This window comes from Chenopodium quinoa, unplaced genomic scaffold (assembly GCF_001683475.1).
Source record: "Chenopodium quinoa cultivar QQ74 unplaced genomic scaffold, ASM168347v1, whole genome shotgun sequence".
Taxonomy (NCBI): Eukaryota; Viridiplantae; Streptophyta; class Magnoliopsida; order Caryophyllales; family Amaranthaceae; genus Chenopodium; species Chenopodium quinoa.
In genome coordinates, this window is record NW_018742204.1 from 23,265,385 (window position 1) to 23,289,619 (window position 24,235).

At 36.0% G+C, this 24,235-nt stretch overlaps 2 protein-coding genes, 1 long non-coding RNA gene and 1 pseudogene across 6 annotated transcripts; 2 read left to right on the forward strand and 2 right to left on the reverse strand.

Annotated features, from left to right (window-relative positions):
- Positions 1–15: 15 nt before the first annotated feature.
- Positions 16–1,853, forward strand: LOC110698856 (annotated as a pseudogene).
- Positions 1,854–3,128: 1,275 nt separating this feature from the next.
- On the reverse strand, positions 3,129–6,946 carry LOC110724708 (ferredoxin--NADP reductase, chloroplastic-like). Its single transcript, XM_021904162.1, is given in 10 exon segments — positions 3,129–3,500; positions 3,603–3,758; positions 3,761–3,836; positions 3,949–4,011; positions 4,337–4,414; positions 4,528–4,619; positions 4,999–5,077; positions 5,418–5,551; positions 6,290–6,542; positions 6,661–6,946. Coding segments are annotated over 10 exon segments (1,110 nt in total). The 5' UTR covers positions 6,772–6,946; the 3' UTR covers positions 3,129–3,432.
- A 1,769-nt stretch (positions 6,947–8,715) lies between these two features.
- On the forward strand, positions 8,716–17,621 carry LOC110724720. Of its 4 annotated transcripts, none has more exons than XR_002512044.1 (5): positions 8,716–8,864; positions 12,184–12,276; positions 13,908–14,059; positions 15,671–16,055; positions 16,325–17,621. It is a non-coding gene; the product is annotated as an uncharacterized LOC110724720 (long non-coding RNA). The 4 variants fall into 4 exon arrangements; XR_002512045.1 differs by having other exon boundaries at positions 16,328–17,621; XR_002512046.1 differs by having other exon boundaries at positions 13,908–14,010.
- A 3,051-nt stretch (positions 17,622–20,672) lies between these two features.
- On the reverse strand, positions 20,673–23,732 carry LOC110724736. Its single transcript, XM_021904187.1, has one exon. It carries the CDS (start codon positions 22,938–22,940, stop codon positions 20,937–20,939), a length of 2,004 nt encoding a protein of 667 aa, XP_021759879.1. The 5' UTR covers positions 22,941–23,732; the 3' UTR covers positions 20,673–20,936.
- Positions 23,733–24,235: the final 503 nt, after the last annotated feature.

Here is a 24,235-nt window from a genome sequence, read left to right on the forward strand (position 1 = left end):
TCAGTAGTGATAAGTTTTCAATTCCAGTTCAACCTCTTGTACGCATTTCCAATTATTTGTACTTTATCAATTAATCAGTAAAATGGATCTTTTCCACTATCCCATTTTCATAGCCCATGTGATCTTTGTCTCTTTATTCAATTATATCAATTTGTCTCTTTATATATAATTGTGTCAGTATCTTAATTTCCCCTTTGTTAGCCCATGTGAAACCCTTCTTCTCCATTCAATTTCTGTGTGGTTCTAATCCAGTGTTTGTCATAGCCCATGTGATCTTTGTCTCTTTATATTCAGTTATTTCTGAAGAAGAATTACAAATTAGTTCACTATAAATAAACACCATTCTTTCATTTATTTTACACACAAACACATAAATCGTTTGCAGTTATTATTAGAAAACCTCACTCTATCTTACATTTCTTACGTAGAAAATGAATTCAAACAGTTTCAACTTAAGCTCAACCGATTCCTCTTCATCTTCATCTAACTCGGATGATGAGGGAAGGGAGCTTAGAGTTCAACAACGTAATGAAGTGTGTCTTATGATACAACATGTAATGCATGAGTACATTCCACCAATTATTCAAGCTGCCACTCAGCAACGCCGACGCAAATCTACTGAGCCCCGAAAGGATAGGGGACGCGAAGAAGGTCATGCACGGTTATACAATGACTATTTCGCGGAAGTCCCAGTTTATCCAAGTTCCTTGTTCCGGCGCCGGTTTCGAATGCGTAAACATGTGTTTGAGCGCCTTCTCAACGCAGTGACCCAACATGACCCTTGGTTTCAACAAAGGCGAGATGCGGCAGGTCGTCTTGGGTTGTCTCCACTTCAAAAATGCACTGCGGCCGTTAGACAACTAGCTTACGGGTGTGCTTCAGACGCATGTGATGAGTATGTCCGTATAAGTGAGGCTACTTCACGATTGGCACTCCAAAAGTTTACAGAAGGTGTCATCAACCAGTTCGGTGATTAGTACCTACGCCGTCCAAACATCGCAGATATGGAAAGATTGCTACGTATTGGGGAAGAACGTGGATTTCCTGGCATGATAGGCAGCATTGATTGTATGCACTGGGAGTGGAAGAACTGTCCACACGCATGGAAGAGGCAGTATCAAGGAAGAGCAGGAGTTGCAACTCTCGTACTGGAGGCAGTTGCGGACAGAGATCTATGGATATGGCATTCGTTCTTTGGGATGCCAGGTAGCTGCAACGATATTAATGTGCTTCATCGATCCCCTGTGTTCGAAGACGTCTTAGAGGGTCGAACGCCTGCTGTGAACTTCGTAGCCAATGGTCATCATTATACGAATGGGTATTATCTTATTGATGGAATCTACCCTAGATGAGCTACTTTTGTGAAATCCATTACGAGTCCACAAGCTCGTAAGGATCGTTTATTCGCCAAACACAGGAAGCTGCAAGGAAAGACGTTGAACGCGCATTTGGGGTCCTTCAAGCTCGTTTTGCCATTATTAAATAGCCGTCTTTGGCGTGGGATACCGACATACTCCACAATATCATGCTCGCTTGCATCATAATACATAATATGATCATTGAAGATGAACGAGAGACGTATCAAAATAACGTTAATACCAATGAGTTTATGAATGCTGGAGGCAACGCTAATGAGGACACTACCGAGTATCGTACTGATCGTATTGTGGATATCGGCTTATACTTGACTCGTAGAACAGAGATTGAGGATCAACAGACTCATTTGCAGCTAAAAAACGACTTGGTTGCACATATATGGAATAAATTTGGTAACAACGAGAACTTACGCAATTAGGTTTACAACAAATGGTTATCCCTAAGGACATCTTACAAAACGATGTGTAGTAGTTCTTTTTTTTTTTAAAAAAAAAAATGTACTTGATTATAGTTGTAGTACTGTAATCACGATTTATACCTCTTTTTTTTTTTAATTATGTTAATTAAAATTAGCTGCGTTGTTGTTTAAAAATATTGATCACAAGAATTAGTTTTTAAAAAAGCTAATAAAAAAACGCGATAATTTCTTAATTAGTAATCACGATTAAAAAATTAAATACGTCAATTAATTACATTGACATCGAGTTAATAAATTATAATTATGAATTAAATAGATTATATTTACAAAAATAAAATAAGGTGGGGTAGGGAGTATTGATGATGAACCATTGTTTAGTGTTCATTGTTAAGAGTGAATATTGTAAATGGTTTGTTGGGTTGATGTGGATGAGAGAGAAATGGTGATAATGACCCATGAACCATTTTTTTTTGTTCACCAATAATGATGCTCTTAACACTCATGGTTTTAGGAATTATTGCAAATCATGGGTGGATCATGATTAGTATGTGTTGCACTATGTGCAAGGTATGTTGTTGAATTTGAAAGTTCAAGATCAAGTTCAAATTGCGAGTTGATGAGATGAGAAATGATTTAAATTGTTTAGCATTTGGTGGTACTCGGTTGTGATGAGTCTATGAAGGTTTTTTTTTTTTTTTTTTTTTTTTTTTTGAAACGTAGGAAGAAAGTGACCAATATTAGCTATCCAATCACCTTTTTGATTTGTCTTATGGTATATGTGTTGAATGCTCCAACTATCACACTTGTTGAGAATAAAACGCAAATTCATAACAATGTGATCATATATTTTTCAATTGAGTTTCATAACTATGAGATTGTCGCCTTTATTTTGCATGTTATTTAAGCCGTAGTCACTCCTAAGAAAGTTGTCCTTCAGACTTTGGAGCAATCAAACTATAAAAGCTTTAGTGTTATCGAGGTTAAAAGTCACTATAGTAAAAGTTATCGTTCTTGTCGCGAATGAAGAACTTTGAAGATTCGAAATGCTCCTGAACAATAGCCTCTGAAGATTCGAAATGCTCCTTGAAGTTAACGAGGTAAGAACATTTTTACCACCCATAAAAGTCTTTCTATGATTGATTTGGAGAGGTAAAGGGAGAAAAAAGAATTCCAATTCTGCCTTATCAAAACTATACTCCAAGCTTGCCTGCTGGTTCCTAGTATCAGTAATCTGCAACACAGATTTGAATTGCAACCAATGGCATAACAACGCTCATCAACCTGCAAGCTAACTATTTTACAAGGGCCTGAGAACACAGTAAAACCCGACAAATTGCCTAATATAACCTCATATATATGCCATGCCACAAAACATATAATCAGATTATACATTATAGCATAAGTTCATTCTCATAATTTCCTCCGTGTACAAGTGTCGACAATGATTTTCATTATATTAGCTGAATACTAGTCTTCTGACAAGAGCTTTATGCTATGGCGCTAAAATGCAATGGCTTATCGTCAATACAATATAAGGAAAAAAAAAAAAACTGACCTATCTACAAGGTGCAGTGAAAAATAGGTAATAAATATAGCTGCTTCACAAAAAGGAATAAGAGATGTTTGTACAAGAGTTATCAGTAGACTTCCACATTCCATTGTTCTGCCTTCTTCAATGTCCTCTTGTATTCAAGCCAATCAATGCCTGGAAAAGAAGAAAGAAAAGAGTAAATAAGCCACCAACTCACCGTGTAGTCCGTGTTAGAGTTTAGAAGAACTTTGGATTCTATATTTCCTTTCAGCTTACCTTCGGCAGCAGCTAATGAAACCATAATGTCATCGATTCCCTTTTCCATTCCCTTAAGCCCACACATGTAGACGTAAGTGTTATCTTTCTTCAACATTTCCCACAGTTCGTTGGCATATTCTGCCATACGGGTTTGAATGTACATCTTCTCCCCTTGTCATTTGTCTGTTCTCTGCTGACAGCGAAATCTAGTCTGAAGTTGTCTGGAGCCTTCTCCTTCATCTTCTCAAATTCCTGTGAGCATTTTTCAGTGCATTTGTTAGAAATGTTGGTCTAGAAGATTAATCATTTGAAACACAGTTTTTACTGCCAAATTTTTAGGCTAGATGATGTAGATTTAACTCACCTCTTTGTAGAGCAGAGAACTGCTTGTGGGTACACCCAAGAAGAGCCAAGCCAAGCCGTTAAACTATAATCAGAAATTTTAAGTCAGTCATCAACTAGCACACTGAGCATATATCAGTAAGAGTACCAAAAAAAACCAATCTGATTTTGAAATTGCAATAGATTTATCAATTACACACAACTTGTAAATTTTACAATTCTGAGTGCAGGATTGCCACTAGAAAGTCATGTGAAGATGTATAAATGCTCCCATGGAAGAAAGTTCGAAAGAATAATTTTAACAAAATTCCAAGATAAGCAAAAAGAAATCATCTGATTGTCAGCCCTGCATGTTTCCCATGTCTAGCAACAGTTTCTAGAAGACAGTAACACAAGCATATTCAACTTACCTTGTAATCATCGTGCTTTTCGAAGAACATCTTCCACAAGAATGAACGGAAAGGAGCAATTCCAGTTCCAGTTCCAAGCTACAAAAATGGAGGCAATGTTCATTAGGCTTGAGTAGTGATGGGGAAAACCATGATAGATAGTAGCACATACACGTGGAAGACAACGTGACAAGCTCAGGAATAGGGCATACCATGATAATTGTGGCATTGGGGTCTTTGGGCATCAACATCTCCTTTCCAACTGGCCCTGTTAACTTCACTTCAGCACCAGGCTTCAAGTCACCTACATAGAGTACAAGAATTTTGAGTTGTGAAGTACAAGGTCAAAGGTCAATGGCATATGGTATCGATCAAACAATCAGCAGAAGCTAACACTTGTAGTTCATATAAAATAGGCTAACAGAGTAATTCAGTAAGACCACCTAAGTCATCCCACTCTCATCAAAGTCACCATATACGTGATACATCCCTTTTAAAGTCACCTATTCCCATTGGTTTCATTTGAAAAACTCACTCTACGGCTCATAGAAAGGCGCCACATGGCCCACATATACACCACAAACAAGAAATGTAGGATCCCTTCGAGCAATGACTATACCACTAGATTGTACTGCACAAGTGATAAAACAAATTTGGAAAGTATGAGGATTTGGCATCCTTACACAAGAAGTTCGAGCAGACTCCCTTGACAGTTTCTCCAGCATCATTGGTGTAGATAAGTCGTTTTACACACAACGAAACCTAAAAGCACAGAGAAACAAAAATTTACCCCATGGGAAAGATAGATATAATGTCAAACAAGACTAACATACAAATAATGATAATAGGCTATTAGGAAGTTGAAATTATTATTATGGTATGATATGCTTTTATTGATCCTGAATTCCTGACAGAAACCAAAGCATTCTTTACTCTCTTAGCTCTATCACATTCTCACCCTTACTATTCATATAATTGTACATTCACAAGTCCTCGACTTTCAAATAAACAGCATTCAGCTAATGCAACCACACAACTCCTTAGAATATCTGAAAATTCGGACAGCACAAAACAATATAATCTAATAGGGTTTGATCCTTACAGTTTTAGCATCACCAAAGTCACCAAGAGCACTGCTGGCAATCGAGTACAACCTCAACTTATGGGGCTTTCCATTCTTGTCTTCACCATCGGGAATGACCCCAACAGATTGCCCTTCTCTGTAAGGGATCTCTCCTACAAATACATGCAACCAAATTCAAAATTTGAGTTGAAAAAAATACCAATTTACCAATAAGAAGATCAAGATCACATAAAGCTTCTGTAAGACCACATGATTGAGTGACAAATCTTACAAACTATCCTAATATTTAACAATAGAATTTCACATACCATCTTTTAACATACAAGTTCATGTGATATCAACTCGCATGCTTGAAAAAATGTTCATCATTAAGGTTCATTACATTACAAATAGTTCAAAAACACTACCTTATTGTATACCATTATATAATTATGAATATAATGAGCATATTACACAAATATGCGCATCATAAAGGTTCACTTACTTCACTACAATACTACATACGAAGTATAAATCATTCAAAAACACTACTCGTAACTTGCTCTATATACTATGTAGTATGGTACATATATAATTATATAATTAATTAATTATGAATATATCGCAAATTTTTGCATTAGACGGTCAGACCAAGTATTAATACTATTAAAATAATGTACAAGTGCCTATCATGTGATCAATATGTTATTGGTAAAAACAATATTAGAAAATTACCATCATAAACATGTGATTTGTGAACATACAACAAGCTAATATATCGCAAATTCTTGTATCAGACGGTCAGACCAAGTATTACACAAAATCGGAGTAATATTAAATATCGTATTCGAAAAAGTCTATCATAGGATCAAAATGTTGATGGTTAGAGACTTAGAGATATAGAAAATTACCCTCATGAGAAAAAACCATATGCCAGGTCTCTCCAGGTGCATCATCCCCAGTAATTTTAGTGTTAAGGAGACATCTTCCAATGTAAGGGTTCTTAGGCTTGTACTTGTTAACTACAATACCTTCCTCCATTTTCTTTGAATGCTTCTCAACCTTAGCAGGAGGTGGAGGTGGTGCCTCCACGTCAGATGTGATCTGGGCCCTAATGGGTCCCACTTTCCCTGTTACAGATACATTCCTGTAATACAGAGGAACCTGCAAAACACCCATATAAATCATCAAAACAAACATTACAAAATCGCAAAAATTCACACTACCCAGTAAAAAAAATGAGAAATTTGAAATATCCAAATAGTAAAAAGTGAAAATTTACCTTTTTGTAGCAGATTTTGTCAGGGGAAATGATGGAGGAAGTTCTGGAGGAGAGAGAGGATGATTTGGTGGTGGAAGGGAAAGATACGGCGGCGGTGACGGCGGCAGCCATGGCGGAGGAAAATGGGAATAGGAGGAAGAAGAAGAAGAAATGAAAGGAAAATGTGAAAATTTGAGTAGTTTTATTAGTAGTGAAGTGGGTGATGGAGGAGTGGATTATGTATTGGGTGGAGGAAATTGAATGAGCAAATGGGAGTGGTAGTTATGAAGATAAGTTTATGGAAAAATCTTGCTAAGCCTTTTTTATTTCATGTGTTTTATAGTGTAGTGTTTTCATTCATGGGACCCTTTTTGGTTGTAGATGTTTTTTTGTGGCTAATTGATCTTGTTGCTTTGATTTTTATGTTTTATGATTTTGTTTTGGGTTTTATACAATTGGATATTTAAGTTTTTTTTTTTTTTTTTTTTTTTTTTTTTTTTTTTTTTTTATTGTAAAAGTTAATACTTTTTTTATTATATGTGATCGTTCGTCAATGTAAATTTATGCTACTTTTTATGCGGTGACATTTACCTTAATCCCTGACATGATAAATTTCATATGAGGTAACCTCCATAGGTAGTAAGTTGCATTGGGCAAGCCACCACGAGCTAGATTGAGGTGGCGCGGCGATGAAGGATATCAGGAATGTGTTGTGTGGGGTGAGATCAAGAGTGATCTAGTTGAGTACTCAGTGTAGCATAGGTGGTGCGCTAACCCTGAGAGGAGGTGAGCGAGCTTGGTGGGAAGTGCCTCATCTCAACAAGATTTGAGGGATGTTTGTGTTTCGATGTCAATTATATGGAGGAACCTAATTCAAGTGGATGTGTTAAGTGATTAGGAAGGGATGAAGTGTGGAAACATGGGGAGGCAGCAACATAAGCAATGGCGATGAAAGGGAGCCTTGCTATGGTGTTAAGAAAGAGGATATGGTGTGTCAACATGTAACTTCATAGGCAAGCTAGTGCGTTAGTGTTATGCTGCGAAGTGATGTGGAGCTAACTTACAGCACCACAACGAGGGCGATCATGGCTTAGATGGGGGAGTTTGTCACGTGGTGAAAAATTCCCCGCTAGCATAACAAGCCTCATATGGGGCAACCTTACCCATGACTCTATATTAACGCATGTGTCTTTTTCCATTTTATTATTATTGTGTATTGTTATCCTATATAATGTTGCTTGTGCATATGAGGAAGGTTGACATGGATCAAGTCTAGGGATTCAAGTGCTACACGAGTGATCTACGCTCGTCCTGTGAATGTATGATATGTATGTTTAGACTCAACCCAAATTTGCATAGTGTAATCGAAAGTACATTATACGATATATCAACAACTTACTATAATCAAATACACACATTTCCTCTTTTACACCATCAAACTTCTTAACTTCAATCTTTTCAATCAAGTCCACACATGTGGAATCATAGAGTTTAGTCATTTGCCCTTTCCTTGTCATTTTCAGTCCCTTTACCTAACTCAAATAGATGAAGCGTAATAACAAAATTCAAATTCAAAGTAAGACAAGTAAGACTCTGTTATGTTAACCTTAATTCTACTTATTTCAGGAAAAATAAGGGTGTGTTCTATTTATCTGATTTTCACTGATCTGAACTTATTAGACATTATTAAAGCTTATTTTAGTTGTATTTATACTTGGATAACCCTTATCAGAACTTATTAAACTTAATTTAAACTTAAATGAACTTATTTGAACTATATTACACCTGAATAAGTGAAAATTAGGTGAACAAAACAGACCCTAAGTTTAAATAAGGGGCAATAAGTTCAGATAAGATAAATTTGGGAAAAATAAGTTCAAATAAGTTGTGATTTGAATTAATCAGGACTACCCAACTTCAATTTATAACTAAAATAAGCTATAATACTCTCAGATAAGTTCAGATAAGATGAATATAATGCATCATAAAAAGAGACGAAGAGAGTAAAAAGCCGAGGACTGGGCCTTTAAACCTTCAAATGTCTACCATCATACAAGTCCAAACACTGTCCAATCCCTTCATTTTTATTATTCAGTCCATTATTCTCCGATCCACTCTCCTCTTTTAAAACTCTTCCTCTCTAAATTGGCGTCAAAGCGACGCCGGTTCATTGGCGCCAATTGCGACGGCGGAATGCTGGAAAATCACGGCAAATTCTTGGCCAGGTAACCTTCTCATTTGAAATTAAAGTTCAAATTATGCATTACTTCTCGTAATTTCTCGAATTGTGATTTCTTTTTGTAGTCAATTATTAATTAATGTATAATTACAAATCGAAGAATTCGCTGAAATTTAATATTATGTTCAAATATGTTATCTTAGGTTTGAAATTTGAATAATGTTGCACCAATTATGCTCAAAGGTTGCGGAGTATTTTAATTAGGGTTTTGTTTCAATTATGTGTAGTTAGTATGGAGTAGAGAGTAAACTGTGCTAGTTAATTGTGGATGTCTTTGATAGTTTGATCATATATTCATATCATAAATTATACAAGTATATACGAAGTAAAATATAGTCGGTTCTTTCTGGTTATTTTAAAAGAAATTTGGGTGCATGAAGGTACTTTTGATGGTTTGTTGTAATTGCGGTAATGGGAATGAATTTAAGTGTAATTTGACAAGTGAAGTAATGTCGTAGTGTCCATTTTAATGTAATTTTTTTTACCAAACAATATTACTTTTTGTAGTGGATGGTTTTTCGCGATGAATGTTTTGGAAGCAATAGAGTGAACTTAGGATAACTGATAAGTTAGTATTACAATAGGAGTGAAAATTTGTTTCTCTTACACATTTATTTATAAATTCGTTTCCAATCCCATCATTTATGCCGCTTATCAAATAGGTTGTGAGTGTTAGAGTAATATGCCTTGGATTTTTTGCTGGATCACTATTTTGGAATTTTGAACATAAAAAATGCTAGTAATGTGCTACCTTGTGGAAGGCATAGAGATACTTGGTGTACAAAATTATCATGTACACTACTGCACTATTTTTAATTTTCAGCCACCTCATAATTCCCACTAAAAAAAGGGAAGCCAGGAATTTATGGGGTTTTTTGGCCTTCTGTTTCTTAAAATTGTCTTCCCTCTTTGTTTTAGTGGTACTTATGACTTATGAGGTGACCAAAATTTTGGTAGTGTAAATAATGCTTTTGTGCACTATCCTCTTTTATGAATTAGCATGTAACTTGCATATTCTATTATCCATGTTGGATTTCTTAACTCTACCAGCTCGTTGACTTGAGTGTAAATTGGTGGTGGAGCTACTCTAGCCGACTTGTTATAACCCCTACCCCCTCTTATTTTCATATCCATATGTATATTGTAGATAGAAGGCCTAACCCTCTTCATTGATCCTTTAAGTGTGGTAATCCCTTTGGCCAACTTTCTAGTTCTAAGATTAGATTATCTATATTCTTTAAAATTATTTTCTTTGGATGTGATGGGGAGAAAGGGTGATGTGTGGGGTTGAGGGATGGCTGAAGAAGTTATAACAAGGCCATTGTTGTTTCTAGCGCTGTGCTGTACTTAGCCTGATTCTTGTATCTATTTCCAAGAAGGGTCCTTAATAACTCTTTTTTAGATAATGATGTACATGACCCATATATAAGGATTCAAAAAGGAAATATTTAGTTTAACCAAGCATTGACATAACTAATTGACTTGTGATTATGTCATGCATTTAATGTAGTCTAAATGGGTCTTAATTTAGGATTGCATGATTAAATCACGCATTGATCGGTATAAATATTGTTGTTGTTGTTGTTGCTGTTGTTGCTGTTGCTACTGCTTCTTCTTCTTTTTTTTTTTTTTTTTTTTTTGTTGTTGTTCTATATGCTTGGCAGATTGTGCTTTCGGGTATACTTTCAATATCGCTAACTTTTAAATCATTTTACACTATACCTTCTTCCCTTTTTCAATCTTTCATTTTGTTATCCCTACACTACTTAGATACTTGTGATCAGCCAGAGAAGTTTTGCATACAAAGGAAGAGTTAGGTTGAATTTACATACTTTGACCATCTACAATTTGCAAATATAGCTACGGTGGGCATCTAGGCGCACTGAACTACTATCAAATTTCTTTTTGTTTCCTCTAGGCATAGTTCGTCATAGGATCATGAATCCAGTATAATGAGATGTATTCTCTAGGAGAGAAACAGAGATGTGATTTGGGTTCTTTATCATGCAGTACTTAAAAATGGCATATCATGATATCAAGCAATTTAATATGGCTATAGGATATACCTAGATGAGTCGTCTTAGAAATTTTGGCTCTAGACGTTGCCTCTCTTGCCTTTTTTGTGTGTTAATTGTTTCGATGATTAAGTTGAAGCTTGAACCTGCAGTTTTTATTAGGGTGTGTGGGGTTTAACGTGTGGTAAAGAAACCTCTCGAGTTGAAGCTGCCAATACAAGTTCAAATTATTAATCCTATGTGTGAAGGAGCTCAACAAAATGACTAGGCAGAATGCAAAGAACAAGTGTGTGCTTTAAAAAGTGAATTCATCTTCCTCCTTATATTACTAACTCCATATGCAGTTTTCGTTGTCAAATATAGAAAACTCTTCAATCTTCACTGGGAAAATATACTATCTCTGATGTTGGAAAGTTGTACCCTTGTATCTGCAACTTAGGTTTTTAATGTGGTTATTGTCTAAAATTTGCTTAATATTTGATGTATCAACCTTTAACTAAAAACTCAGAAAGCAATTGTTTCTTTTTGTGAGCTGTTAAGTGTGCCCTTCCTTGGGATTGGAAAGTTTCAGGCAGATAAGTTGAAGATAGTTCTACTAAGATCTGAATTTGGGCTATTGGATTCAGTTGATTCACATTCTAGTGTCTTCACCGTTAGGTTCTGCACATGACACAGTGTAATAGAGGCGGCGAGTGATGTAAGAAGGTGACCTTGATGGTTCAAACTTCAGACTAGATAGCTGAGAAAAGTAATGATTGGTATAATAACCAACCCCCCCCCCCCCCCCCCAAAAAAAAAAAAAAAAAAAAAAAAGTATAAAGAAGCTATGGGTTTGAGAGATTAAGTTCATCCAGGAGTTCTGTCTTATGTGTGTACATGTAATATTCAACAGGCCAACACATTGGTGAATTGTGACTCCGTATATGATGCTAAATGGTTTTTTGCAGTATCAGGTTTCTTTTTAGAAATTCTCTAATTGGATGGCGTGGTTTGTGTGGCCTTTCTGGCCGTCCTCCTCAATGCGTATTTCCCTTGTTGGTTCTAAATCTTCTAATAGAAGATCACTGTTTCAACGTATTTGTATGCAAGTTATAAGAAAGCAAGTTTGGCATCGTCATCTCTCTTTATCAAGCGTGTTAATTTTTCTGACAAATTATGGGCTTATTTCTGAAATTATATGTACATTGCTTTGTAATTATGCGGAAGATAGTAGTCACTCATCAAAATCAGACTTTCTTTAAATATGTGCATTGATTGTGTATAGTTTCTTACTTTTTCTTTCTCCAACAGATTCTTTGGGATAAGATATACACAGAAGCATGGTATACAGAATCAAAAGAGTACGATTATCGTTCTGAGTTGATTTGCTCAGATGTTCATAAGGTGGGTTGCTCGTATTATGTGATGAGTGAGGTGTTTATCTAGAATTCCATATGGCTGTCAATCTTTTGTTTATTTAGTTTTTACCTTTCTTAATTCCGGAGTAGCTATTAGTCATGAGGAAATAGTGCCCCATTGATTCTTCTTACTTGAACTCTTTATAATGTCAAGTACCCATGCCAGATTTTTAGCACTCCCACATGAGTATAGAATCTTGGCGCTTCATTTTGGACCAAAAGTTATTTTATTTTATTTTATTATTATTATTATTATTTTTTTTTTAGTAGAGTCTGACACTTGTACACAACTATATAACTCATGTTTAACATAAGTACATGGTTCTGACTTCTGAGTAACATAGTGTCTGATGGATTGAATGTATCTTGTAAATATTTAGTGTGTAAATTCCTTGCACAACTTTATTATCCTCAAGCCTTTAACAATGGTTTATCTTTGAGTGTTTTTTAGTTGCAATACTGAAAAATACATCTCATCTTTTGTGTGACACTCAAACAATTATGACATTTAAACTTGGTATAAGAAATATAATTTAGTCATGAAATTAGTAAATGATTCGAAGCTCTGAGCTATTGGTATAATTTTTTAGTCTGAGCCATGGGATCTCTTATTCTTTGTCTGGGCATGAGGTTAAAAAGTATCGTACTTTTGTTCCAATTTTACTTCTAAGGACACTTGAATATTATAAGGTGGCCGTGTTGAATATGAATTCCTTTTTTTTTTAAAAAAAAACCTTAAAGATGAATTGTGCCTTGGACAACATTCACCATTTATATCCCTTGTTTACAATATTAGTTTGGTTCCTGATTCTTGATGACCTCGGTGTGAAATTCTTGTGAGTTGGTCTATCCACACCTTCTTTGTTTTTGAGGTCTGTAACCAAATTAATTTCCTGAGAGTTAGCAGATTATTAAAAAATTATATGGTTGAGTTCAATTTTTTGAGGTGATGACTGTTTTCTGTAGATTTCATTCCTCATAAGGTCATACTGCTTTAGGCTGTTTAATATCTGTTCCTCATAGTACTTATTTTTGTTAGCCTTATACTAGTATTACCACTGACAAGTGTGGTAATGGGGGAGGTTCTACATGCAATGGAAGAATTGGGCTTAGACTGCAGAGCTAGCTACTATGGTGAGCTAATGTAATGCATCAAACTGTGTCTAGCTATAGTCTTATTTTTTTCGAGGATGAATATTTGGATTGGAGTGTTTATAGGGTTGAGGTGCTTTTCTGATAATGTTTGATGTTGTGGCTCTGCATAAGTGTTCAGTAACTGGATTAGACTGTGAATTGAACTGCTCTCCAGGCTTGAGCAGTTCTTGGTGGATTTTCCCTTGAGTGATGGTGTGTTGCTGCACTTGATAAACATTGGTTGCTTTGCAGTGCTTTGCTATTAAGCTAGATAATCCACCACTCTGACTCAAATATTCACCTGCCGTCAGTCTTTTGTGAAAGAATCGAAAATAGTTACTTCTTGGGCGATTTTGCCTATTTATTCAGTATTCTATACCATAACCCATGTCATTGGCTTGGTTTTCCCTGAAGTAATTTAATAATAATATATGTTATTCACATATGCTATGGTATTTATGCTCATTTGGATAAATTTTTCAGACTTTACACTCCTGTCCAAGAGGGGAAATGGGATTTTCCTCTGCAAGACAGTAATAGATGAAACCTGGTCCAACTGCAACCCATTGGGCCATAGGCTCCCATGGTCAGTCTTTTCCTTTTCTGGCATGTACTCTCCTGCGAAGACATGTTAGGTATTTTATACTATTATAAACTCTTTGGTATTTAATACGGAGTAGTAATTAATACTATCATGTCACACCTAGCAAGATAAAGCTCCAAACTTGCTCTATTTTTTTAAAATCAAAGTTCTAAACTTTCGGAGCAATTTTCCAGGGCCATAGTATACAGAAATGAAACAAAACTAAACAATGATTGAAAAACTTGTCCCGTTGTATTTTTGTTCTTACAAAAAGCAGTTTACATACGAAAGGATGTATTGGGTTTTGTCTAGTGTAAAAGTTACTTAACCTGTCTATTATGACTCGTCATCCAGTTGGATGGTCTATTACTCTATTACAGTTTTATTATGCACGTTTTTGGCTGGGTTTTGGGTTGTGGTTGTAGTCAAATTGTTTTTATAGTACATGAATGTCCTTTTGGGACATAGGCATCATTTAGTGTCTAGACACCGTCCAAAGCCAAGGCAGCAAGGTCTATGCCAATAGAGGCTTCTTGCACCATCATGCTGGGCCAAGTCCTGTGCAGAAATCGTCAACCGTAGGCCAAGACATACAAGGATGATTTCCTTAAAGGAAAAGAGATTTAAGTATCTCCGCATCTATTCTACCACGTGTATCGTTAGGGTAGCAATCAATTATTGGGACTATGGATGACAATTATCTCACTTGTGATTCTCTTGTAGGTTAGTGGAAATTCTTCATGAAATTTAAAGGGAAGCTTCTTGGGGTTGCCCAAGGCCCTCCAAGGCCTATTCATAACCACAAAGGATACCTTAGCGGCTTAGCCACACTTTTATTGGAACGGCTTAGCCACACTTTTATTGGAAAACACTGTACAGCTCACAAATTATATCCTTGAGACTTGTTATAAACGCAATTGTCAAGCATTCTCTGGTTACAGACGGTTCTTTCCCTCATGTCTCTTCTAAATCTTTGGCCTGTTTAGACTAGACACTAGGATGTTTTCTGTGGTGTATTGGAATTTGAAGCTACATGTTTTTGTTTTGATGTTTAAGGGAAAGCTGGACCCAAAGTGTGTGATATGATTTCCAATCTCGTTTCACCAATGGTGAGGATAGGTGGGGAAATTTGATAAAATAATGCAAGTTCTCTATTTGTGTTTTAAGCAATGCAAGCTCTCTGTTTTAATAGAGGTTGAAATTTTATTACAAAGCCTGCTGTTCCATAGGAATAAAGGAGTTCTGACTTCAAGAAATATAATTAGCCTTAGTTAGAGCGAAAGACAATTGTTTTAACCCCAAGATGAAAAAATTAAAATACATAAAGGTAGGGGATGACCGAGGAAATAATTGGGGAGAAGTTTTAACCAACCTTTTAAGTGTGGACTAGAGGCTGTTTTTGAATTACTCTTACCTTTGCTTCTGGACTCCCTATACTAAAAATTGAGAAGATTTGGTTAGATCTATGAAGGTTTCATTGATAAAATTCTGGATATTGGATTTATACTGCTATATTTATAAATTATAATACAATAATCGTTAGGAATCTTTTCCTCTGATCTTAACTTCCTCTGTTCTTGTGGTTCATTACCAAAGTGAATATTATTGGTATTTGATGTACTGCTTTGGAATCTAAATTGATGTGTTTGTTTCCTTGTCTAAGGGAGGGCTGGAATATTTGCAGAAGACGGTTCCACTGAGATTCGAACTCGGGCTATTGGATTTAGAGTCCAATGATTTAACCACCAGACCATGGAACTCCTTCAAGGCTAACTTTATATTAGAAGTAAAATCTGGGAGAATATCGTATAATCTGGCTACATCTGGAACAGTGAAGCTGAAGACTATAACATTCAATGATAAGGAGAACTTAGGGTCGGGAATTTTATCTGTCGTATATGATGGTGGCCCGTGGCCCCGAAGAGATGATAGGGAGAGAGATATTGGCTGTTTGAAGACTAAGTGGTCACTGGTCAGAGTCTACCTCTGTTGCATTCATGGTGTATGCATCACTGTGATACATGATCATATTTGTGGGTCAATTGAAGGTTAGTGTGTACTCATTCATTAATTGATAATGTCAAACGATAACCTCTACTTACCTGTACCCAATGTTTTATCTAAATTTAATCCAAATTTGATTCCGATATAATTAATTAACATTCTCAAGGCACTGTCAGATTCTCTGTGCAGCAAATGGTTTACAGTGTTGTGGATTTTTCATAGTGTACTTTGATTGTGAGGGGTTGTTTTATCTTTTAATTTTCTATTTTTCTTCCTGTACTCTAAGTAATGTTTTGCTGCTAAATTTTCCCAGCAGGTTCAGCTTAGTTCTAAGAAGTCCTACCCTGGACACACTTACACAGGGCGATCTAGGTGAATTGTCCCCCTTCATCATATAAAGGTATGCACTCGCATTATAAAAGGCAAAAAGAGGCAATATATATGAAGTAAGCCCATTCTCAAATCTAAATTGCTTGGGAAATCTACTGCCTGATGGAGTGATGGATAAAAAATCTTGATTTTAACATATACTTCGTATGTAGTACCCCTTGGCATTTTACTTGCGATTTGTTTTGGACCTATGAATGAACTAAAAAAACTGAGGTACTTCGTAAGTATTATTCATGTATCTTCTTCCTTTTTAACATAAAAATACCTTTAAAATATAGTGCAAATATTCTTTAAGTAATTAAGATAAAACTTTGGAGCAGAATATTGAATGTTAATAGGATGATTGTCATATGGACGATGTTACTGATGAGGTCTTGAGCAAGCAGTCACTACATCTTCCCAAGGTCATTAATCAACGCTCTATAGGCTTCTGAAAGAGGTAATCTGGTGATTTAGATTTTCCCCTGTTAGGCAACTATCTGAAGGATTCTTTAGCTATATGAAGGAGAAAGATTGGTCTTTAAAGCCCTTTAGATCTGTCACAGTCAGAGCTGGTTCACTGCAGCTTCATGTTTTATGATTGTATATTGATTTTATATGATAAAATCCTAACTTCTTATGGCTCAATTGGTCTCAATGTCAGTAGAATGGTTGCTGTCGTGGTGGTCCTTTCATAGCAATATCCATAGAATCATGTCATGTAGAGATAACAAATTTATGGGTTAACGTCTTTGTGATACAATGAACAAGACAGCGGTAGCTCCAAATTCTCCAAAGATGTGAGAACTGAGGCTGCGACATACTACATGAATATGCTCGTGAAGGATTTACTGCTGCTTTATTTTGTAATTTTCTCCCAACACGTAGCTAGCATTTGTGTGCTTACATTTGTTGTTTGCTTTACAGGTCGTAGCTGATAAAGTTGATTGTCTGTACTTTCTCCTCATCAAGCGAGTGTCCAGTTTCATTGATATGGTACATACTCCCTCTCTGTTGGGGGCTAGTTGTCGCATAATCCTACTCACATAGACAGGTAAAGATTTACGAAGTTCACTAAGATAATTAGTTTATGTTGTTTCAACTTCTCTTCACCTCTCTGTAGACGAAAGTGTAAAAATTCTTCCCGAACATTCTAAAATAGTATTCTGTAATATTACATATTGACTTATTTATGAAAGAACAGGGGACAATATATCATCTGGTACCTCAAATTTTACCCATCTTTTTATATTACGTTGTTGTTTTATCATTGTCCAGATTCAATGTGCCGTCTTGGATTGCCTGGAGCTTTTAGTGGATTGAAAAAAAAAAAGAATGGTTGGAAAATATATTTTACTTCCTAAAAAAATAAAAAATGTTTTATCGCACTCACCGGAGTTATGGAAGACATGTATCACGTTTGCAGTACAAAGGTCAAACAATAAAACAAATGCCCCTTTGATTAAATACTCAAGTGTTTTTTTTAATCATTTTTTATTTAAACCCTAATTTTATTTATTTATTTTACATAGATGAGAGATTTTTTTTAGAAAATTCTTGAAAATAACTTTCATGATTCTGCCTTTTATCAATATATTCGGACATACTGTCTACATTAGCAACTGAAAGTAGTACAACTTTTTTTTTACTTGTTCACAAAATTAGCTGTTTTATTAAGAGTAAGACTGCTTAACTGATTACATAGCTGAAGTTGTCAATAGTCAAAGATATTCCCGTGCAAATGCGAAGTGAGTTGAATTGTAGGAATGGGAGGAGTATGTATTAATTTAATTACTACTAATTAAATTAGCGGCTCATTAACTTAAATTAGCGGGTTTATATATATTTGCCTCATAGGAAATTTTTGTAAGTAATATGGAAATTTAGTTATTTGAGCATTTTTCTATGGTAATCGGTATATAGAGATAGAAGTATTGAATTATGCCAACTAGATAACTTATGTATTGTATTACGCCTGCAATTATTTCAAGAGCAATTTTCTATTTATTTTAATATTTAGTCTCAATGATGCGTATCAAATACCTTGTTAGGTGGGATTTATGTACCTCTAACGACCCGTATTTATTGAGGTTGGACAATAATAATCGAAATTTTTTAAATGCAATATATGAAAAGTACTCTATAACTATATTGTTAGATTCTTATTGAAAAGTGCTACTTATATATTTTCTAAGAAAATTATGGTCAAATTTATCTTTGCATGCAAGTACATTATTAAGCAATTGAATTAAAAATATGTGATTGGGATTATTCCAAATTGTGGAAACTTGATTGGAAGGTTGTAATTTCATGTGAGATTGTGTGATTCTCATTAGTCTAATTCCATATATCATTATATTTTGGACAACACAACTTTATGTAAACTCATAGTACTTAGTGTTATGAAGTATCAAACAACAAAGGTAAGATGTTTGAACCAACCATTGTTTTTATATAGGCTAACACTAAATTTTGGTTGTGAAACCCCCACATCCTAGTTTGATAAAGTTCATTTAATTAAGGTTGGTGTTTGTCCACTTAAGAAAAAAAAATATGATAACATTAATGGCGGATGGGGTTTAAGCAAAAGGTTGCCATCATTTTATTTTAGGATAGAAATGATAGGACGTGTTTCTTTTCAATCTAATCAATTTCAACAAATTTGTATCTAGTTCAACAAAATTAAATTTATTTCATTTCAATTTGATCATTTATTTCATTTCAGTTTAATCTATTCAACAAAATTAAATTTATTTCATTTCAATTTGATCATTTTAGCTAAATTAAATCTAGATCATTCAATTTACTAAAATTAAGTTCATTTCAATTCAATCATCTTAAGAAAATTAAGTTAAATTATTTAATACAAATCTAGATTCGTAATATTACCATGGGATTATTTTCGCATCTATACCAAACCGTTTTTATTATTATCATTGTTATAATCAATATTACTGTGATAGATCTTGGTAAATTTTTGTTTTGCCTATTTAACAAACAAATTGCATTTAAAAATAAAAAATGGGTTGTATACTTGTATGATTCGTATCCACGAGTATTTATAGTGAAAGGTCAATTAGTATGACATGATGCTTCTAGAAGACAAAGGAGGAAGGTAATACAGTTGTAGTTGGTTGGTCGAGCTTATCTCACTCACATGGGAAGAATTACAGTAATCTCGGTAAATGTATCATCATCACCTTCATTTTTACATGATTTTCACGTTGAAAATTCACAATTTTTTATTTTTTTGGGTAAAAATATTTTTTTGGGTAACAAAAAAGTGACAATAATTGTGAAAAGTTACTAGCAAAAATGATTAGAGTAGTAAAATGATAGAAAGGTAACATGCTGTTTTTAGATGATTAAAATGTGCTAACTTTAGCAAAATCCAGGTACAATACACTAGCAGTCACTGTTTGATGGGTTAAGCTTTGTTTGGCTCTTGCTAACTATGGGAAATTACGCAACACTTCCTTTTCTTTAGCCTTTCCTGGCTGCATGAATTTCAATAAACTTGTGGCATTTTATTGTTAATCCTCATGGAACATTGTTATTTTCGTACACGTGAGAAAGAAGAAATCGATCCTTGGGGTTTAAGCCAGTCTCGGTGGCATTTTCACTGCCACCGAGGTGTTTAGGAAATAGAGGGTGGTTTTTGAAATAAAAAACACTCGAGATTTCAAGTGATTTTGTACTTATGAGAAATCGATCCCTGGATATATACCAATCTCGGTGGCATTTTCACTACCAAGAGGTGTTTTGGATAAACTCGAGATTTCAAGTGATTTTGTACTTGTGAGAAATCGGTCCTGGGGTTTATGCTGGTGGCATTTTCACTGCCAAGAGGTGTTTAAGAGATAGAGGGTGATTTTGAAATAAAAACACTCGAGATTTAAAGTATTTGTATGTATATTTCCGTGTATACGTGTCTGATGGCAATTGGTGAGTGTCCAATAAACCACCAAGTTTAAGAAATTCTCTTTGAAAAAGACCTGATCACTCAGATTTCCAGTTCTTATTGATCTACAATAGTATACAATTGTTATATAGTATGCCATGTCTTCTAAAATGTAACCACATCAGAGAAAATAAGTCATAAATCAGAAGCCATGTTCATATAGGGCCACATTACATATAATATTCAACAGTATGAACAAACATCAGACAATAATCACAATATCATATCCCCACCTCCTAATTATTCTGTCAATTTTCAATAAATTTCCTACCTAACATTATTCAAGAATAAACCTCAAATGAGAATCTTTAACTGAATAAAACAAAAACCATTGCTCAAAATCGAAGGAATTTTGTCATTGTTGATGAACTTTTGCAACTAATTTGTATTTACAATACACATTAAATGATAACAAAATTACAAATTCATGCTATCATCAAAAAAATTTCGAGGTGAAAATGTAATATTTATGAGACAAATCAATTTAGATGGATACACAAACGAATGAGCTATTCACCATTTGAGGGAGTTGGGGTAGGGTGTTTAATAATTACTCTTAATTCGGAAAAAGCGCAATTTTTTAGATTTTAACTCTTCACCTTGTGCCTCTTGTTTGGTAAAGTTCAAGCCTGCTCTTAGCTTCTAGCAACAAAGTCTCTCTAGATTCATCTTGCACCATGTGAGACTGTTTTGATGCCCAGTCCAAGACAGTAAGCACCTCGTTTCGAGCCAACTCCTCGCTATCGGGCACGTGCAGTGCAATGTAAGACAGCAGCTCCAATGCTGGGATTTGCACTATCTGTTGTTCTCCAAAATACACCAGCTGTATCAAATGCTTGATTCCACCTGCAGCAAGTATGGCCTTGGAGTGATCCACACGCAGGTAATTTTCGCTGCCTGCGAATTTGGTAAGGGCAATCACAGCTGCCCTTTCCACCTCTGGCTCACGCTCATCTAGCAGCAGTACCAATGGTCCGATCATTCGGGTTTCAGTGGCTCTAAAAGTCCTAGCAAGATTACCAATTGCACTAAGACAAGGGATAAGGAGGTCTGAATCACCCTTTTCAATGACCTTCAACAATTGATCAACCACAGCCTTGCAGGCAGGAGAACTAGGCTTAAATGCTGACCTTCTAAGATCAGCATCCCTCTCAGCAACAGCGGTGATCTCCATCACCGCCATTGCAGAGTTGTATTGGATTTCAGGCGTTCCCTTCTCTAATAGAACAGCAAAACAAAGCAATGCCCGCGACTCACAAATGCTCTTGCAGATGGCAGAATTCCCTTGAGCAAGATGCCACAGGGCTTTCGCCGCCATTGCCTTCAAGTTAGCCTTGACTGCTGGATCCTCCATTTCCCTTTCCCTAATCTTACCCCCAGCAAAACTATGAGTATGATTATGATGATTGCTATTACTCCCATTTCCATTCGCATTCACATTGCTGCTGCCATTGACTTGTGTGGTGGCAGCAGCAGCAGCAACAGGAGGGTTTGTCTTGGCCTTAGCTTGTGCAGTAGCAGTAGCAACCAAATTATGCAGCCTACTAGGACTAGCACTCCTAGCCATCGGATGCGCGATCTGAGTCTTTTCCTCATCTTCCGGCACCTTCACTTTGATGGCACTGCTCTGATTAGCATTGGCAGCCGCAGCCATAGCAACCGCGGCATTGTGAATAGAAGCAGCACCAGTGATAGACTTGGTGGTCAAAACTACATACTTGCTATGCTCTTGAATTGTCTCAAATGCAAGATGCCCAACCAACAACCGGACAGCATTGTGCTGAAAGAAAATGTCCTGGCACTTTGAATAATGCCGAGCCAACTCCGAAACCGCCCACGCAACCATAGCCTGCACCTTCATAGGCCCTTCCTTAAGAATTTTGGCAAAAACTAAGCACACCCCAGATAGAACCATTGCCTCAACACTCTCAGGGTCACGGCCTAATAGCCCGAGGGCTCGAGCCGCGTTCTCTTGACCTTCCAATGTCTTTCCCTCCTTTAACAGTTTCAATAGAGGGACAACACCACCCTCCTCAATGATGAGCTTACCGTAACGATCATTGTCTCGGGCTAACGATACCAGAGAGGCGGCAGCGTCAGCCCGATCATCCACCGAGCCTATCGATAGAATAGAGATCTGCTCCCAAATGAGGCAGAGGATAGGCTCGTTGGCAGCGATCGGGGGAAGACCGAGGTATCCCCCGACGCCTCCATCATCATCCCCGGCTCCTCCGGAAACACGGAGGAGCCACGAGACGTCTCCGATAGAGTTCTCCAATTGGCCGAACATCTTTCGGAAGGCGGCTGCGGGGATGATGGTGAAGGCGCGCTTGAGAAGGCCGTTTGCCCGGCACTTTTGTGCAACGGTCAAGGCCTTCTCAAGCACCTGATTCGTATCGTCGATGATCCGACGAGTAGGCCGCTCATAAAGGTCGGAACTCGACCGAGCGGCCTGACGAAGCAGGTCGGATAGTTTGGAAGTCTTTGATTTCAACTCCAAACACTCCTGCTTAAACGAAGCAGCCTCATCTGCTGCCTTTATTATCTGGTCTGCTAATTGTATTGGCCTTGTTAAGATCTGCTTAACCAAATCCGCCATTTTTACACCTCAAATTCCCCCTTTTTTTCAACTGGGGTTAAAAAAATTTCAACAAAATTGAAGTTGTATTGAATACAAGGTGTTCGACGTTTTGCCCAAATGAACCCAGAAATTAAAAAAATCAAAAATTGTGAAGTGGGTTACAACTTACAAGTTAGCTGGCGATCTGGGTAGGATTGTAAAGACGTGGGGGACCCTTTTAATCAGTCCTAAATACAAATGGTTGGAAGAAAAAATTCATAATTTTTTGGAAGAAATTGGAAATTGTAATAGTAGTAGTGGGTTTACCTTATTAAAGTTCGTTGATTTCACATTTATTTAAAACCCAGAAAAATTGAAGTTTGGGGAAGACTGAGGAGAGAGAAAATGGGAGAGAAGACTAGTCTAGAATGGAAAGCGAGGTCAAAGAGTAGTAGGAGGATGAGCAAGAGAGCGATGACGCCGTCAAATGCGGTTGTAACTCACTGTAGTATTACTGGAGTATTTTATAATTTACATTTGCCAAAACTTTTTATTTGGCGGAGTTGTTTATGATTTCTGCCTTCCCCTCTTTTATATACACAAGAGTTCTGTCCTTATGGATGCTCCAACTGCTTGTCGTGACCTCTGTTTTCTTTCATGTTTATTGTTCGATTTTTTTTTACTCGCAACGTTTTGAGTTTTAATCTATTTACTGTAATCATATAATTATATTATTATGAGAGCGAGGGATAACTCAAGTGATTAAAGCTTCCTTTTCGATTTCAGAGAGATTCAGAAATGATTCTCACATCGCCCTTATGGCTATCTTAATACTTAAAAAAAAAAAAAAAAAAAAAACGCCATGTAAAGTTATGTTAGATTTGAAATATATTATAGCCTTACAGGTTTGCACAATTGCATGAAATTGGGAGGTTAGTTTTTAATGACAGATCAATCTTTTTTGCTTGGTAACCTAACTTTTTATGGAATATAATTTTACTTTTTAAGAATTAAATATATTATAATTACAGGTTTTAAACGTTGTCAAGCATGAAATTTTAATCGTTATAAGTAAAAAAGGAATGATAACATGATGATGTTATCTTTGATTGATCAAAAGTAGGAGCTCTGTCCCCATAAAAGTTACTCCTTCCGTCTCATTATTTTTTGCCTGTATTTTTTTTTGGAGTCCCAAAATATTGTGCTTGTTTCTAAATATATTACATAATCTTTTTTTTTTTTGGTGTTTAGAGAGCCACAATGACAGGGTAAGAATCGATTTCAAGATCTCTTGGAACCGAGAGGGAAGCTCTAACCACTTGAGCTACCCCTCA

Bases quoted from the DNA above. Each gene is read 5' to 3' on its own strand.
- LOC110724736 (XM_021904187.1), bottom strand. From the start codon at position 22,940: ATGGCGGATTTGGTTAAGCAGATCTTAACAAGGCCAATACAATTAGCA.